General features: G+C 38.7%; 1 protein-coding gene across 4 annotated transcripts in view; it reads left to right on the top strand.

Annotated features, from left to right (window-relative positions):
* The window catches only part of ESRP1 (epithelial splicing regulatory protein 1), a 53,766-nt gene that overhangs the window by 24,701 nt on the left and 10,297 nt on the right, over positions 1 to 18,768 (top strand). For 2 of the 4 annotated variants that reach the window (XM_045899206.2, XM_045899203.3), the window contains exons 11-13: positions 658 to 876; positions 3,066 to 3,252; positions 6,634 to 6,802. In XM_045899206.2, the coding sequence (XP_045755162.1) occupies positions 658 to 876; positions 3,066 to 3,252; positions 6,634 to 6,802 (575 nt within the window). Of the gene's footprint in view, positions 1 to 657; positions 877 to 3,065; positions 3,265 to 6,633; positions 6,803 to 18,768 lie in introns of all 4 variants that reach the window. The other 2 variants (XM_045899204.2, XM_045899205.2) reach the window with 1 other exon arrangement.

The raw sequence follows: 18,768 nt of genomic DNA, 5'->3' as shown, positions 1-18,768 counted from the left end.
GATTATTTTGTGGTCATCAAATAATTGTTTTCATTTTTACATTACCAGCCATTCTGTCTTGGGCTTGTACATTGTTAGAAATGTGGCATTACATTATAACATAATCCAGAGTCATTGCTGGACCTGTGCTTCCTTTACTATGTCATTCTCTTGCTTGGGTTTGGAGATAGAATGTGACAACAGTATTAAGGGGAACACCGTGCTTCGTGAAACGAAATCTAATAGATTGCTACCGAAGTTCACATTTAGCAGTATGTCTGGATTGTTATACAAGCAGCATACTTTTCAGGATATTTGTCCTGAGACCGTGGGGTACTTGTCCAGTACACCAGTCCTTAACTGAAGCACATCGTACTGGGTGTGGCATGTGCCTCAGCATGCATTTGACAGAAGTGGGGGTCTCGTGCTCTCCCCGCTGAACAGTATGAATCCCTATCTTCATAGGTGCTTCTCAAACTTGAATATGCTTATGAATTACCAGGGGCTCTTGTTAAAGTGCAGGTTATGTTTCCTAGCAGGGTAGGACTGAGATGCTGAGCTGCTGCATTTCTGACACGCTCCCCGGCGTGTTCCACAGCACAGTGCTGCTATGCTGGTTTGCAGACCCCCATTGGAGGAGCAAGGCTCTAAATCACTTCTCTTTTGCTTCGAGTACAGGTGCTGAACCGATTCTCTTCGGCCCCTCTTATTCCACTTCCAACCCCTCCCATTATTCCAGTGCTACCTCAGCAATTTGTACCCCCTACAAATGTTAGAGACTGTATACGCCTTCGAGGTCTTCCCTATGCGGCCACAATTGAGGACATCCTGGACTTTCTGGGGGAGTTTTCCACAGATATTCGAACTCATGGGGTTCACATGGTATTGAATCACCAGGTAAGGAGTAATTTATTGGAAAACTGATTTGCTTATTCTTAGGATCAAAGGCTCTCTTCCAGTTTAAAAAAAAAAAAAAAGTACAGATATTCATCAGCGGTATCGTGAATTTCAAAGAAATGTTCAGAATTTCAAGGAAAGCTTTAACTGTAGATGCAGGAGGTGTTTCAGATGAACTCCAGAGAGAATTTTATCATTAGCACGGTAATTTAAATTCATCTCTGATTCCAACATCACTTATATGCACCAAATTATCAGTAGTCTCAGGAAGGATACACACACACTATCCGTCTAGTACAACATTTTACTGTTGCAGCTACTGAGCTTTGCTGTTGTAGTATGAAAGTGATTGTAGACCGTATATAAACCAAAGAACATGTCTGTTTTCCAAAGTATTTTTTTATCTATAGACCGTTTAGAACTCGCTTATTTTATATATATATATATATATATATATGACCTCAAATGACATTTAGTAGAGTGCAAACTTAGTAAGGATTTGTGTCTGTGCCACCTGGAATACTGTGTGATCATACCAGGTGCTCGAATGTGTTCATGAATGTTGAGAAGCCTCCATCAGAGGATAACCAAATTCTAATGGTATAGAAGTATATATTCTAAGCATATTAAAAGTAGTTCCTGTCTTGGTGTCCCTTGATTTTTGGTTAAACAAAATTAATCCATTAGTTGCTGAATTATTTACCAGCATTGTGTGCTATGACAAGCGGGACAGAATTTTTAAAAACCTGTAAACCAAGTGATTTTAATTAAAATTTGGAACTCTTAAAAGCAAGGTTGCATTAATTTTTTAAAATGTTTTCTGAGCATTATGGGTTGAATATAGGTTTGTATTGGAAATACCAACATTTTTCTAAATTGCTAGTCAGAGTATGAGGAATCAGAAAACCTCCTGAGCCCCTGGCTTGGTTTTCCACACCAGCACATGCTCATTCTAACTCTCATGTCAATATTAAGCTATGCAACTTTTAATCTATATATCCTCTCAGCATGCTTCACTGGTGGGAGTACTTTTGAATAAAGCTTCCCTACAATTCAACATCGCCGGGAAATTGTTTGGTTTCTCTTTGAACACCATTTCTAATAACCTAGGGGCTATTGTTCTTTGATTAACCACAATGAACATATTTGCCTCTTATTGACCCACGTGACCTATTGTGATTGTACTTGGGAGAAATGCTTCTTTAATGATGGACGAGCTTTTAGCTGCCTCGAAGATGTTAGATTTCCATCTTGGACTGGGTTTCCCTGGTATCCCTAATTTCCCTGGTATGGTAACTCTTATGGTAACTTGCATGGTTATAATTTGCACTAAATAGTCCCTTAGAGACTTTTAAAGAAATCCATAAAAAAGGAAAGGAGTCTTAAAAGCTGATTGTGTTTTTTCTCCCCCATAAATTGTCCATGTTAAAGAAAACTGACATGTTCTGGTTCTGTGAAACAGAAGTCTACCAGCTTGGTTTTAAACAAGATTTTTAGCAAGCTATTAGTAATTGAGGAAATGTCTATAAACACCTGTCTGACCAAGGTTTCAGGTGGAGGTGCCAGGGAAGAGGTAAGACAAGGACTCCTAAGCAAGGCTGATGATACAGCTTTCACCCACCTTCACTGTGCTTTGCCGCTCCCATTTCCTTATCCCCCTTCTTTGTTCCCAAGCCCACATCCCAGCCTAGGCTTCAGGGAGAAGGGAAAGGGATGTTGCAGGCCAGTGACGGACAACACAGAGCCAACACAGAACACTGGTTTATTCAGCTTCATGTAGGAGTATACATAAAGCCCTTATACTGGTTGTGTTCCTAGTTCTTCTCAGTCAAATAAGATTTAATCGGATTTCTCAGAAAGGCAAAACCCAATATACCATCCTATACCTTGAAACCCCAGTTATAAGGAGACCCTTTCACAATCCTGTAAATCTGATACTAATTAGCAGAAATGAGAAAGGATCATTTTCAGCTATGAGCTCTCAAAACTTTCTCGGAGGTTTTGTGGGCCATTCTGGTGATTAGGTGATAAAAATGCCAGTTAGATTTCAGTAGACAACACTTGTCACCCAGATTTTGTGGCTAAAATGTACTATGGGTGATTGTCACTTTTGCATGTTTTGTAAGCAACCATTTCCTTGTTGAAGGAGACAGTCTCCTTTTGTTTTTATTCTCCCCCCATACGCTCAGGGCCGCCCGTCAGGAGATGCCTTTATCCAGATGAAGTCTGCGGACAGAGCATTTATGGCTGCACAGAAGTGTCATAAAAAAACCATGAAGGACAGATATGTTGAAGTCTTTCAGTGTTCAGCTGAGGAGATGAACTTTGTGTTAATGGGGGGCACTTTAAATCGAAATGGCTTATCCCCACCGCCATGTAAGTTACCATGTAAGTTTTTCTTGGGTCTTGGCGCTCTTCTAAGCTACGTGCTGGTAGGTGCTTAAGCTGCTTTCATAACTTTCTGTGCCCCTGGTTCTTTCTAAGGCAGGTGAGGGGGTTACATAAGGCTTTCCCGTCTGAAATCAGGAGTATCTGGTATCATGTAAGACCTTGGTTGTGGACACCCATAATTAGAGATGGTACGAGTACCTCTTTTCAAATTATATTCTTGCTTTTCCAGTGATAAGCACTTGATTTCTGAAGCTTAGTGTGCTCAAGATAAGCACTGACTCTGGGAGGCAAACTGGCTATGTAGATATTTTAATACGCATTTACAGGTAAAATAAGTATGGTTGGATCCTTTTTCCTTTTTTTTTTTGGTAACACATTAAACTTTTTTTTTTAAGGGTAATTTAATGCCCATTTTGCATTTTTAATTTTTTTGAGCATTAAGTTTCTTTGGAAAGGACAATCTGGGGAGCACTTCTCTTGCTCTCCAGGATATCTGGAATGAGCAAGTTAGTAAAAAACACAAATGCGTAAATAAATTAGCCAAAGTTTCCGTTGGATCGCAGGATCAGTGCTTAATTTCAAGCCATGCTCTTGCTCATTGGCACCTGGGTGCAAGCCATCTGGAATCCTGTGTGAGAGGAATAAGCCCTTTAGTCTGAAGGCCATGTTGTTGTTCGTGACTAAGGAACATTTGGGGATCTGATGTTAAAACTTGAATCTTTTTGACACAGTTTTCACTTCTGAATAAGACATACCTTGTTAGGAGCCATGCAGGGTATGTTTAAAGAATGTAGCACTTGGAATATAGTCCAAAAATAATGGAGAAAGCTAACTGGATTATATACTTGATCCTAATAAAATGGAGTGTGTTAGGAGATCACTTTCTGTGAAGAGGGATTTATACCAATAAAACTATTTGATAAAGTATTTTTCATAGAACATTCAGTGGGGCTTAATCCTTTTTTTCCCCTTGGACTTCCTAAATGCTAATAATTCCATTCATCTGCTGCTTGCTGTTGGTGAATATCTTAAGAGTTGATGACTAATGAGTGTCAAATTCTGGAAACTTATGATTGGGTTTAACTGGTGTCTTAAAGTAATCTTAGTCCTATGTATTCTGTCCATAAACCACTGGTAATGTCAGTAACTTTTGCAATTTCCTTGTGATAATCTTATCAAACATTGTGAGATAAGGGAATTTCTTCATGCTGTGTAACCCAAATTATTCTGCTATGGTATCCTTTTACTTCTCTCTCTTCCTGGTGGAAAACTGGTCATTACAGACTTTCTTCATAAGACTCATTTTTTTCCTCTTTCCTCTCAGAAGCCCTAAGGTAATAGAAAAACTTTAAAATGCCTTTTTCCACATAAAAATAGATTTCCATGTATTTTAATACTCCCCAAAAATTTTAACCAAAATTGACTAATTGCTATTTTAGTGGAAGAGTTCACTCATTAAAAAAAAAAGTCAATTCCAATTGATACATGCTAATATTCCTATTCAACTGGACTTTTTTTTTCCTACCAACTCACTTGAGGTGATTTCCTATTTTCTACAGCAACCAAAAAACTTAGAGAAATTGCATGTTTTTTATCTACTCTCAACAACTAAAGAAGTTAAAATAGTGATTGCTTAATCCCCCATGAAGAGTTTCTTTTTAAATCTGGGAAAGAAATGCTGCTACAGTCTCAGTGTTTTAAAGTTTTAAACTTTGTTTATTGATATTTTAACTTTTTCAAAAAGTTGAACATTTGAAGGTAAACTCCACTTTTCTAATCTATGAATATACACATCTGATTCTCTTTTAGGAGTATAAGAATAGCTGTCCTTTCATTTAAGGAATATCCAAACCTGAGCAGCCTAATCTGTTATCAGATATCTCACCCTTTCTGTATATTGTCCTGTAACAAATTACTTAATAGTTTTGAAAGCAAGATACGGGCATAGGCATTATAGTTTTCTATATGACTTAGGTGCCTCAGTTTGTTCTGTTTGCCCTTTTGTGGAGTCTTTAAGGTCAGGAATCAATTTTAAAATTTATCTACATTAAGTATCGAACATGCAGCACAAGTTTTGGTGAATTATGAAGCAGGGACCTAAAAGTTGAATATGAAATCAATATGACGATCTTTGGTTTATGTAGCCCTGTGCAGCAGACTCTTACTCATCTCCATACACATACAGAAACTCCTAAGAAACACAAAAGACAATAGAGATTTTCCTGTGAAAAGGTATCCCTTGGGCCTCTGCTATTTGCAAAATATATTAGATGCTTCTAGGTGTAAAAATTCAAAGTCAAGAATTCCAAATTCAGGCAACCATGCAGTTAGCTCTTTTGTTGAATGCAGATGGCCTGGATAGTTGTGTTCATCCCACATGTTAAAGCTACTGAGCAGTAACTAGTGTGACTTGAAAGAGTTATGGGGCCTGGATTGAATAACTAGAAGATAATAGAATTTCATCCTTTCTGTTTTCTCTTTAACCTGAGTCAGCATTTTGTCAGCTGACTCTCAGGAAGACTTGAGCATGTTTTTCTTGAGTTATTTTGTAGGCTGGGTAGTGGGGGTTTTTTGTTGGTGGTGGTTATTGTTTGTTTTTTTAAAACAGGTCCAAACATGTAGATAAGCTTCAAACCCCATCTTCTGGGGTTCATTTAGGTAGAAATAATGCAGAGTTAATCTGCTCTTAGGTCAGTTCACTCTGGCACCATCTATGCTTTGGCATAATGCATGGAACTCGTGAAATCATTTTTATCATAACCATTTTCATCTTACACTGTACTACAGAGTAGATAACAAGATGAAAGAGAAGCATAGCTCTCAAAAAAGCAACAACAACCCAGCTTTTAGTGTGAAGTTATACTAAATGTCAGTCCTGTTTCTTTCCTCAACGGGTTAGTGTGTGGTAACTGGCACTCAGGAGTAGAAAACAAAAAATCACATGTAACAAAATGGTTTTTCCCAATTTCTAGGTCTTCAGGGTTTGAGATTATTTTAAGCTGTTATCTATATAATCAAAAGGAGGTTGCTTGGACATTTTAATCAGATTTTGTATGGAAGATGAGAATTCAATGATTGATGAGTTGAAAATTCACCAAAAAATTACCCACCATTAAAAAAATTTTTTCAAACTTTTAGAAGATTACACATTTGAGGAATTTCACATTGTTACAAAAATTTCAGAAAATATTAAATATATACAATGAAAAAAGTTGCTTGGGATGATAAAGAACTGGTCCTTTTAAAATGTATGTATGTGTGAAACAAAATGTATGTACGTGTGGAACAGTCAGCAATGACTTTAAAGCAAGGACAAGTGTCCGTTGTGACAAATGTGTCTCAAAGTCTCTCTCTTTGCTTATTTAGGCCTGTCTCCTCCCTCCTACACATTTCCAGCTCCTGCAGCAGTTATTCCTACTGAGGCTGCCATTTATCAGCCCTCTGTGCTTTTGAATCCACGGGCACTGCAGCCCTCCACAGCCTACTACCCAGCGGGCACTCAGCTCTTCATGAACTACACTGCGTACTATCCCAGGTAAGGTTCTGATGGAAGTGGAAATGAGGGACAGAAACAAAGGACTCCTTTGATAGGCAGTGCCTGAGTTCACAAAAGAATATTGTCTGCCACTGAAGATTAGGATGGCAGGCACCAGCCTCTGTCCTATCTCTGACCAAGAAGGCTGTTTCGAGACCAAAATAAGTTTATTTTATTTTATTTTTTTTGAAGATTTTATTTATTTATTTGAGAGAGAGAGAATGAGAGACTGAGAGCACGAGAGGGAAGAGGGCAGAGGGGGAAGCAGACCCCCTGCTGAGCAGGGAGCCCGATGTGGGACTCGATCCCGGGACTCCAGGATCATGACTTGAGCCGAAGGCAGTCGCTTGACCAACTGAGCCACCCAGGCGCCCAATAAGTTTATTTTTTAACCATATATTGACAGCAGGATCTTTTAGGTTACCTATGTATACAACTTTCCTTTTTTCTTTCTCCTGTCTTTGGGCCATAAGAAAGTAGCACTGTAAGCGTTGCCACAGCATGGCAATATCATGTGCAAAATGAGATTTTTCAGTGCTTTTTTAGAATCAACATATTTTTAATCTGATTCGTTCTTTTTAGTTTCTGGAAGGCAACAGGTATAATGGAGAGAAAGCTATTGGTCTGAAAGTTGGGAGACCTGAGATTTAGTCTCAGCTCTTAGTCTAACTGGGGCAAGTCACTTAACCTTTCTGGTTCTTATAAAATGATGAGATTGGCCACGTTTTTGGAAGTCCCTTCTAGGTCTCATAGCCTGTGATTCTTTTTTTTTTTTTTTTAAAGATTTTATTTATTTATTTGAGAGAATGAGACAGAGAGAGAATATGAGAGGGGGGAGGATCAGAGGGAGAAGCAGACTCCCTGCTGAGCAGGGAGTCCGATGCGGGACTTGATCCCGAGACTCCAGGATCATGACCTGAGCCGAAGGCAGTCGCTTAACCAACTGAGCCACCCAGGCGCCCCTAGCCTGTGATTCTAACTTGGATGTATAATGACCTCCTTCTCAAATTTTCTTTTCAAAAAGATCTGTTTAGCCAGTCACTGGTTCATTATTAAAATAAAATTTTATTTTATTAAAATTAAATTACAACTTTATTAAGATATATTTTTATTAAAATACAGTTTTACTTTGGCGCAAGCAATATTGCTCCAAATTTTAAAAATTACACCAGGCCTTATTTTTCCTTCCCCAGATATTTTGACTATATGTTTTGAGTATATCCACCAATATGTAAGTGAGGTTTTTTGATAAGTGAACTGGAAGTAACCTATCTGATCCCCATAGTTGCTATATCACATTGTAGTTTTTTTCCCCTCTCCATCTAGTTTTCTAGAAGGAGGCAGAAACTGTAGAATCTCGGTAGCAGTGAAGCTTGTGGCCTCTGTTACTTACATTTGTGACTTTGTTAGGTATTTTTAAAACATTCATAAATGCTTTTGCACATACATATTCTTTATTCTGCTGGGGAAGAATAGGGGGAAAGCCATAATAATTGTCAGTTGGCCATATTTTGAAGGTTTGAAAAGGCTCAGAAGCATGAATGATTGTTCGTGGTTGAGCACTGTGTCAGGCGTCTGGCCCACTCCGAATCTGTCACCTACTCTGGACCCTGTGACAATCACTTGCTAGTCGTGGGCTCTGGTTATAAGAAAGATCTTTGTCTACCTTTCTTACACCATCAGGATGTCAGGAGTGAAATGCATTGTTCCTCTGGGTGCCTGGTGCTGTTTTTCCACTCTAGAATACATTTGCAGAGTATCCAATTCCACCACTGACTTGTAATCTGGGCCCTATGAAAAGAAGGAATCCCTTAGAAATAGCTGGCTGACATGGTAAAATGGGAATTCGAGTCTTGAATGGAAGCCCCAAAGTCAAGAGGAACTGACATTTATGGCTTATAGTTCCTGTCATTTTGGTCCCATGACTATAGGTTAATTTTTTTCTAGTAGTTTTAAAGTTTGTAAGGTCCTCATTGTTACGTATAAGAGTATAGAAGTATAGCGAGTAAAAGTAGACTCCCATTTTATGCACCTCTAAGTCTAGAAGCAGTCCCTATTACTGGTTTAGTAATAAAGACGTGTGTACTGGGCGCCTGGGTGGCTCGGATGGTTAAGCGTCTGCCTTCGGCTCAGGTCATGATCTCAGGGTCCTGGGATCGAGTCCCGCATCGGGTTCCCTGCTCAGTGCAGAGCCTGCTTCTCCCTCTCCCTCTGCCACTCCCTCTGCTTGTGCTCTTCTGTCTATCTCTCTGTCAAATAAATAAATAAATAAATAAATCTTTAAAAAAAAAAAAAGACGTGTGTACTTTTAAATAATGTGGCATACTTAACATGTACTGCTCACTTGTCCCTTTTGTTTTTTTAACTTGCCACTAGGTCATCGACATCTTCCCTAAGGAATATATATATATTTACCTCATTCTTGTAACTTCCACATGATGTCACAAGGGTGAAAATACATCAGAATTTAATAATTCCTTTATTTTTAGACCTCTAAAAGAATTTTTCTCTATTAAACAAAGCTCATATTGATCTTTAAATACTTATATTTCTGTAGGACAATTTCACAGATATGATGGAGTTTTTAAAAACTCATTTTGAGACGGTGCAAGAGGGGAGAGGGACAGAGGGATAGGGAGAAGCAGAGTCCCTGCTGAGTACGGAGCCCAACTTGACACTCAATGTCACGACCTGAGCCGAAATCAAGAGTCGGATGCTTAACCGACTGAGCCACCCAGGCGCCCCAGAAATGAAATTTTTAATTGAAGGTCATGGGTATTAAGTTAAAATTAATACTTTCAAATAACCCCTAACATATTACATTACTTTAATTGACATTTCCCTAATTGTGAAATTACCCACCCAAGGTGTTTAAATATGTCCTGTTATTTATCCTGCAAAATCTAGAATAATTTAAGAAAACAAATTCCAAACTATAAAATAGTTTACAGTTTTGGCAGGATATTATTAATTTCTAACTTGACATGATTAGAAGGCATTTGAGGTTATTGAAAAATTGCTGTGTAAGTTTTCAAGTATATTTTGACCATATTCCCTCATAAATGGGGAAGGCTTAAGAGAGTGTCTGTGAGGCTAAAAAACGATATTAATCAGACACTCTGGAGTTTTTCTCTCTCTAAAGTTTTTTTTTTTTTTTTAAAGATTTTATTTATTTTTTAGAGAGCGAGCGAGAGAGAAACAGCATGAGAGGGGAGAGGGTCACAGCGAGAAGCAGGCTCCCCGCTGAGCCGGGAGCCCGATGTGGGACTCGATCCCAGGACCCTGGGATCATGACCTAAGCCGAAGGCAGACGCTTAACCATCTGAGCCACCCAGGCGCCCTCTCTCTAAAGTTTTTTAAATTTCCTCCTTTTTTATGAAATATGTCAGTTTGACTTAATTCAATGTGTTCATTACTTTAAGAGGTTAAGATCCCAATGTATTTTGCAGATTTTTTTTTAAAGATTTTGAGAGAGTGAGAGAATGTGCACACAAGTTGGGAGGAGAGGCAGATGGAAAGGGAGACTCAGACTCCCTGCTGAGTGCAGAGCCCTACCATGCAGGGCTCCATCCCAGGACCCCGAGATCATAAGCTGATGATGAGCTGAAGGCTGCCACTTAACCGACTGAGCCACCCAGGCACCACTATTTTGCAGTTTTCCTTTTTTTTTTTAAGCATGTCCCTTGAAAAGAAGTGGGTGGCTTTAACTTTTTTTTTTAAGTAATCTCCATTCCCAACATGGGGCTCAAACCCACGACCCTGAAATCAAGGATCACATGCTCTACTGACTGAGCCAGCCAGGCGCCCCAGTTTTAACTGTTTTTAACTTTCAGTTTAACTGAGCAAACTATTATTTAGTACCTCTGTGAGATCTATTGGGAATGCGAGGGTTAATAAAACATAGACTCTAGTATAGAGTGGCTGACAGAAAGCGTATGTGACCCTGTGCTAAGTCAGTGACATCAGAGGTCTTCTTCAGATAGAGGGCATTTGTCCTTATTTTATCTCTAATTTGGTCTTATTTAAAAATTTGAAGATAAACTGTCCAGTGGCTACTGCTCTGAGATATGGCATCTTTCATCATAAGGATTTGGGTTACTTGAGGAACATTTAAGGAGAAAACATGAGCCATTTATTATTAAAGTTTTTAGCAGTCTAATTGTGTGCCTGTGACAATAACATTTTGAAGAGTAAGTGAAATAAAAGCATATGTGGTTTTATTTTCTGCTTATGGACTTTCCCCTCCCTTTTGGAAGACAGTTTCAGTTACCCAGTATCCTGGAGCTTAGCCAAGGATGCAAAGGAATTAGAAGGGTAGATACATTTATGCCATCCTGCTTATCACTCAAAACTCCATTTATATCACACCTTTTCTCTCCAAAAGAAGAGTCCTACCTTTTATTCTCACCTTTCATATTTTTCTTAGAAAAGTATATTCTCCTTTTCACCAAAGCTGTAGCACAGATGAGAAACATGCTGGTTTTCCAATTCTACGCCGTCTAATTTAAGGAAAACCAGATTAACATAAATGTCTTTATATGCATCACCTTACCTTTTGTAGGACACTAAATAAGTAACATCACTTTGAACCAAGAAAGAGGGCAAGGGATATTTTATTCATGAGTGTACTTCATTTGTGTGCCCATGTGAAAGATTTTTTCTTTCTTGGGATAGCCATTTGTTATTCAATCACCTTATTTCTACCTAAGCAATGAATATGTATATTTAGTAGTATTAAGGCATTCTGCACTATTTGGTTTGTTGTATAGCATTACTGTATTCTATTCTGAAATTCTTTGCATTTGAACCAAAAAAATACCAACCCTCTGAGAGATGTCTATATTTTGTATTTTCAATGCCTAGCTTTCGAGAGAAGTATACTTTCATTCACATGAAATTGTAACAAATAGTGGGAGAGATTTCCTATACACTTTACCAAGTTTCTCCCAATAGTAACATTTGGCAGCCAGTTTACTTTCTTTTTCTTTCTTTTAAGATTTTATTTATTTATTTGACAGACACAGCGAGAGAGGGAACACAAGCAGGGGGAGTGGGAGAGGGAGAAGCAGGTTTCCTGCGGAGCAGGGAGCCCGATGCAGGGCTCGCTCCCAGGACCCTGGGATCATGACCTGAGCCGAAGGCAGACGCTTAACGACTGAGCCACCCAGGTGCCCCAGCCAGTTTACTTTCTAATTTATTTGGTAAAAGTTTTCCGAAAGGACTAGGAAAAAAGGTAAAATATATCTTAATATGGGGTTATAGTTTTCTTGGTTATGAATGTAATTTTTTTTTATAACTTAAATATTTAGTGCTACAATTGCAAACTGGAGTTCAACATACAATGAAGTGATACCAGAATATTGTAGTAATACAATATCAAACAATATTGTAATAATGGAGAAGCGTCAGATAATTTTTGTTGGTGGGAATGATTATAACTAAGGTTTTTCAGTTTGAGTGACAGTTGTAAATCATATAAGCAAGAACTGCTGTGGGCAGTTGACTCTACTGTCGGTGAGGATTTAGTATAGCTTTAATGGAAGAAGTAGTCATCTGCTAGGCTGAAGACTATTCATGTAATGAACAGTTCAGGGATTTAAAATGCAAATATGCTTAACATTCTTTTTAGCATGGCAGAAAATTATAGTGCAGTGAACATTAAGGAAAAATAACCATTCAAAACACCTGATACAATTTGTTCTGATTTATAAATTTGTTTCTCTAAGAATTTTTTCTTAAATTTGAATCATGTTACTTTCGAGCATGTTAAGAAAACTATTATAGAAATTTTCAAACTCAAGAGATTATATTTTCCCTACTTGTGACCGTATCAATGTTTTGCCAGTCTTGTTTCATCTATTTCAGTTTACCCCCCTATACTCCTCTCCTGGAATTATTTTTTATATATTTTATTTTTTCTTTTAAGTAGGCTGCACATTCTACCCACTGGGCCAGCTAGGTGCACGCGAACCGCCTCCTCCTGAACATTTTGAAGTAGAAAACCTAGAGGTCATTTCTTCTTTACTTTTCCCTTTTTTTTTTTTTTGTTAAGATTTTATTTATTTGACAGCACAAGCAGGGGGAGAAGCAGGCTCCCCGCAGAATAGGGAGCCCCATGTGGGACTCCTGGGATCGTGACCTGTGTCAAAGGTGGAGGCTTAAACGACCCCCCCAGGCGCCCCCTAGAGGTCATTTCTTTCACCTACTATTTGTGTGCCAAGTATATCTTTAAGCACCTTATTCTCAAAGCACTAATGACTTTAAAGCAGGCACTTTAGTTAAAACACATGTGTCAATGTTGATAAAATAATCCTTTTTTACCTTTATTGCCTTAAACATTTCATTGGTATATCTTTAAGAGATTACACTGAAGGAGGCCTAAGGAAAGAATTGACATTCGTCTATGAATTTTATTTAACATTTTAGATTAATGACTTTTGATTTTGATTTTCCTTAGGTCTTTTATTTATTTATTTTAAACATTTTTCTTTTTTTTTTCTTTTTTTTTTTTTTGATTTTATTTATTTATTTGCGAGAGAGAGAATGAGAGACAGAGAGCACGAGAGGGAGGAGGGTCAGAGGGAGAAGCAGACTCCCTGCTGAGCAGGGAGCCCGATGCGGGACTCGATCCCGGGACTCCAGGATCACGACCTGAGCCGAAGGCAGCCGCTTAACCGACTGAGCCACCCAGGCGCCCTTAAACATTTTTATTTTTAAGTAATCTCTACACCCACCATGGTGCTCAAACTGAAAACCCTGAGATCGAGAGTCACGTGCTCCACCAACTGAGCCAGCCAGGCTCCCCAAGTTAATGAGGTCTTTTAAACTGTCTTCTTGTTTTTCCCAGCAAAAGCAAAATGCCTTTAATATGAAGCATTTTCCATTTAAATTCAAAATAACTAATAAACTGGAACTCAGGATCATGAGTTCAAGCCCCATGTTGTGCCCCGTGAGCTTGGAAAAAAAATTTTTTTTAGAAAAAAAAAAATGTCCAGGGGCGCCTGGGTGGCTCAGTCGTTAAGCATCTGCCTTCGGCTCAGGTCATGATCCCAGGGTCCTGGGATCGAGCCCTACATCGGGCTCCCTGCTCAGCGGGAAGCCTGTTTCTCCCTCTCTCACTCCCCCTGCTTGTGTTCCCTCTCTCACTGTGTCTCTTTCTGTCAAATAAAAAAAAAAAGAAAAAAAGGAAAAAAAATGTCCTACATGAAAATTGACTCCAGCCTTTACACTTACTGGGATTCCAAGTATTTCTCCACTTTCCAAATACATGGTCTTTATAACGCAGTGGTGTTACAAATGTTAATACAAAGGCTCTGCAATAATTTTGCAAGGTGGTGTGTTTCCTGTGTTAATGTGTTGTGACTCATCAGAGGGGAGAATGTAGTTCTCTAATCTTCTCACTTAATCTATTTCTCTAACAGCTTAGATAATACTTTGATCCACTCTTTTCCAAAGAAATATGGCAAGTCTTCAGATTATGAACATTGTCACACTACGACTACCTCTATTTTGAATGTCATAATATTAATTAGTATTACCAATGTTTAGTAGTTTGTAATTAATACATGAAGGAAGTATATTATAAGGCTTGTTTTCAATAGTGTGTATTATGAGTGTTCTGATGTGGTAGGCACCTTGGCCCCCAGTATTTTCATATATCTTTCCCTATTCTGCAAAGGAAAAAAAAAAATTTTTTTTTTTTTTTGAGGAGAGAGAGAGGAGTGGGGGCAGAGGGAGAATCGCAAGCAGGCTCTCCACCCAGCATGGAGCTGAGGTCCTCTTGACCCTGAGATCATGACCTCAGCTGAAACCAAGAGTCAGACAAAACTGACTGAGCCACCAGGTGCCCCTTTAAGATTTTATTTTAAATTTTTTTAGTTATTTATTTGACAGAGACAAAGTGAGAGAAGGAACAGAAGCAGGGGAGTGGGAGAGGGAGAAGCAGGCTTCCCAGCGAGCAGGGAGCCTGATGTGGGGCTCTATCCTAGGACCTTGGGACCATGACCTGAGCCGAAGGCACATGCTTAACAATTGAGCCACCCAGGTGCCCCGTTAAGATTTTATTTTTAAGCAATCTCTACACCTGACATGGGGGTGGAACCCACAACCTGGAGACCAAGAGTCGCATGTTCCACTGACTGGACCAACTAGGCACCCCTCCATTTTACATTTCTAACCAGGAATGTATGAGAGTTCAATTTGTCCACAGCCTTTTAAACTCTTCTTTTAACCATTTTCTTGGGTATGGATTTGATTCCTCATTATGGTTTTGATTTACATTTCCTTAATGATTATTGATTTTGAGCATCTTAATATGTGCTTTTTAGCCATTTGTACATTTTCTTTGGAGAAATGTTAATCCTTTGTATGTTTTAAAACTGGATTAGTTTTCTTTTTTCTTTCTCTTTTTTTGAAGATTTTCTTTCTTTATTTGACAGAGATAGAGAGCCAGAGAGCATAAGCTAGGGGAATGGTAGAGGGAGAAGCAGGCTCCCTTTAGCAGGGAGCCTGATGTGGGGCTCGATCCCAAGACCCGGGATCATGACTTGAGCTGAAGGCAGATGCTTCACCAACTGAGCTACCCAGGCGCCAGTTTTGTTTTCTTTCTTTTTTTTTAAGATTTTATTTATGTTTTGGAGAGAGCGAGCACGAGCAGGGAGAGGGGGTGCAGAGGGAGAAGCAGGCTTCCCACTGAGCAGGGAGCCCAACACAGGCTCCATCCTAGGACCCTGGGACCATGACCCGAGCTGAAGGTAGACACTTAATGACTGAGCCACCCAGGTGCCCCTAGTTTTATTTTTTCAGTTGTAAAATTTCTTTATATATTCTAGATGAGAGACCTTATGAGATGATTTATAGATACCTTTTACCAGTCTGTGGGTTATCTTCATTTTCTTGATGGTGGTTTTTTTTTTTTTTTTAAGATTTTATTTATTTATTTGACAGAGATAGACACAGCGAGAGAGAGAACACAAGCAGGGGGAGCGGAAGAGGGAAAGCAGGCTTTCCGTGGAGCAGGGAACCCGACACGGGGCTCGATCCCAGGACCCTGAGATTATGACCTGAGCCGAAGGCAGACGCTTAACAACTGAGCCACCCAGGCACCCCTTAATGGTGTTCTTTAAAGCACAAAGTTTGAAATTGTGATGAAGTCCAGTTTATCAGTGTCTCATTTTCTCATTTATAGTTCTGTTGTAATATATAACCCAAGGTTGTGGAGATTAACTACATATTCTTGTAAGAGTTTTGTAATTTTAGGGGCACCTGGGTGGCTCAGTCGTTAAGTGTCTGCCTTCGGCTCAGGTCATGATCCCACGGTCCTGGGATCGAGTCCCACACCGGGCTCCCTCCTCGGGGGGAAGCCTGCTTCTCCCTCTCCCACTCCCGCTGCTTGTGTTCCTGCTCTCGCTTTCTCTGTCTCTGTCAAATAAATAAATAAAATCGTTAAAAAAAAAAAGTTTTGTAATTTTAGCTCTTATATTTAGGTATCTTCAACTTGGATTAATTTTTTTATGTCGTGTGAGATAGAGGTCTCAATTCATTCTTTTGCATGTGGATATTACATTATTCCAGCACTATTTTTGGAAAGACAACAGGCATACCTTGTTTTATTGTGCTTTGCTTTACTGCACTTTGTAGATACTGGGTTTTTTTTGCAAATTGAAGGTTTATGGCAATCCTGCACCATCTTTTTCACAGCATTTACTCCATTTCTCTGTTGCATTTTGGCAATTTTTGAAATATTTCATAGTATTTTGTTATGATCTGTGATCAGTAATTATAACTAGCTGAAACTTCAAGTGATACTTTGCATTTTTTAGCAATAAAGTATTTTTAAGATAGTTCCACTGTTTTTTAGGCCTAAAGCTGTTGCACACTTAAGACATTACAGTATAGTCTAGACAAAATGTTGTATGTGCACTGGGAAACCAGAAACTTCATTTGACTCTTTGTATTTTGATACTCACTTTATTGTAGTGGTCTGGAAATCCACAACATCTCCCAGCGTTTGCTTTTCTATTCTTTCCTCACTGAATTGTCTAGAACTCTTGTCAAAACTCACATGAACCATAAATATAAGGGTTTATTTCTGGCTTCTCAGTTGTATTCCGTTGATCATTACCTACCTTTATGGAAGCAACACACTGTCTTGATTACTGTAGTTTTATAGTAAGTTTTGAATTTAGCAAATGTAACTCCTGCTTTGTTCATTTTCTTTTTTTTTTTTTTTAAAGATTTTATTTATTTGAGAGAGAGAGAATGGGAGACAGAGAGCATGAGAGGGGGGAGGGTCAGAGTGAGAAGCAGACTCCCTGCCGAGCAGGGAGCCCAATGCGGGACTCGATCCTGGGACTCCAGGATCATGACCTGAGCCGAAGGCAGTCGCTTAACCAACTGAGCCACCCAGGCGCCCTGCTTTGTTCATTTTCAAGAGAGTGTGGCTCTTCTGAGTCCTTTGCATTTCCTTGTATGTTTTAGATTCAGTTATTTTTTTATTCTTGTTAAAAAAAGAAAACAGTTGGAATTTTGATAGCTATTGAATTGAATCTTTAGGTGCATTTAGACAGTATTGTCATTTTAACAATATAAAGTCTTCTGTTTATGAACATGGGCTGTCTTTCCTTGTATGTAGATTATCTTTTATTTTTAAGCAATGTCTTTTAGTTTTCAGTATACAAGTCTAGCTATTCCTATGTTAGTTTTTTTCCTAAGTGTTTTTTTTTATACTATGGTGAATGGAATTACTTTCTTAATGTCATATTTGTGTTTTCACTATAGGGTATAGAAATGAAATGGGTCTATTTTATGTATTGATCTTGTATATTAACTTTACTGAACTGGTTTTTTGATTTTAGCTTTTTTAAAAACTTTATTTTCTACATAGGGGTTTACTTTGTCTACATCTTGTCATTTTTTATAAATTATTTTTGTTGATTCTTACTTCAATAATCTGAAAGACTTTAGTATTTAGGTTGTTAGAAAATTCTTACTCTCGGGCGCCTGGGTAGCTCAGTTGGTTAAGCGACTGCCTTCGGCTCAGGTCATGATCCTGGAGTCCCGGGATCGAGTCCCTCATCAGGCTCCCTGCTCGGCAGGGAGTCTGCTTCTCCCTCTGGCCCTCCCCCCTCTCATGTGCTCTCTCTCATTCTCTCTCTCTCAAATAAATAAATAAAATCTTAAAAAAAAAAAAAAAAAGAAAATTCTTACTCTCATGTCCTGTCAGGTAGATACACAGTTGTTTAATTTTCCTTAGTATGCCTTGTGTATAGCAGGAATCCTAGTGCAAAACACAAGGATAGGATTCCAAGTTTAGGCTTCATGAGAAAGGATGCTTCCTTATAGATGCTGAACATAGTTGTCACTAAAGCCTTACATTTCCAGTGGGATAACTTTTTTCTGTTTTGTCTTGTTTGTATTTTGAATGTATTCGACACCTAGATTTAATTTATAGGAGATCTTTAGCCAAAGGACTAGACTGTGTCAGGACAGAGCATGGAAGTAAGTTGTATACTGTGGAAACAGTCTGAGTCTCATCGTCAGTGTGGAAAACTGAATAACAATTAAATACACAGAGAAGGCTTGGTGGTCCTTGTGAATTAGAGTTAGTATCTATGAGGCATTTGACATGAGCAAAATATGGTCTTTGAATGAGTGAGTGGTTGAAAAATCTGGGTGGTTCTTCTGGTTTGTTTGAAGAGCTAACTGGTTGTGTGACCTTTGGGAAATTATTTAACTCTTAGTTTCTGTTTCTACCTTTGTAAAAATAGGAGTGGTGTCTGAGTGATGACTAAATTTCTGCTCAGGTGTAAAGTTCAGCATTCCCTCTGTCTTTGCTCTCCTAGTTGCACATAGATTGACTATTAGCTTCTAAACAGGCTCTCCTCATACAAAGTTGTAAACATCTCGCAAATGACTCTAATATGCAAACAAGTTGAGGATCATTGCTTTATAGACTTAAAAGGTTA

Source organism: Mirounga angustirostris, unplaced genomic scaffold, assembly GCF_029215605.1.
Source record: "Mirounga angustirostris isolate CCGP_5_RB_7025 unplaced genomic scaffold, mMirAng1.0.hap1 SCAF_4, whole genome shotgun sequence".
NCBI classification, from domain to species: domain Eukaryota; kingdom Metazoa; phylum Chordata; class Mammalia; order Carnivora; family Phocidae; genus Mirounga; species Mirounga angustirostris.
This window is presented reverse-complemented; position numbering and strand designations above follow the sequence as displayed.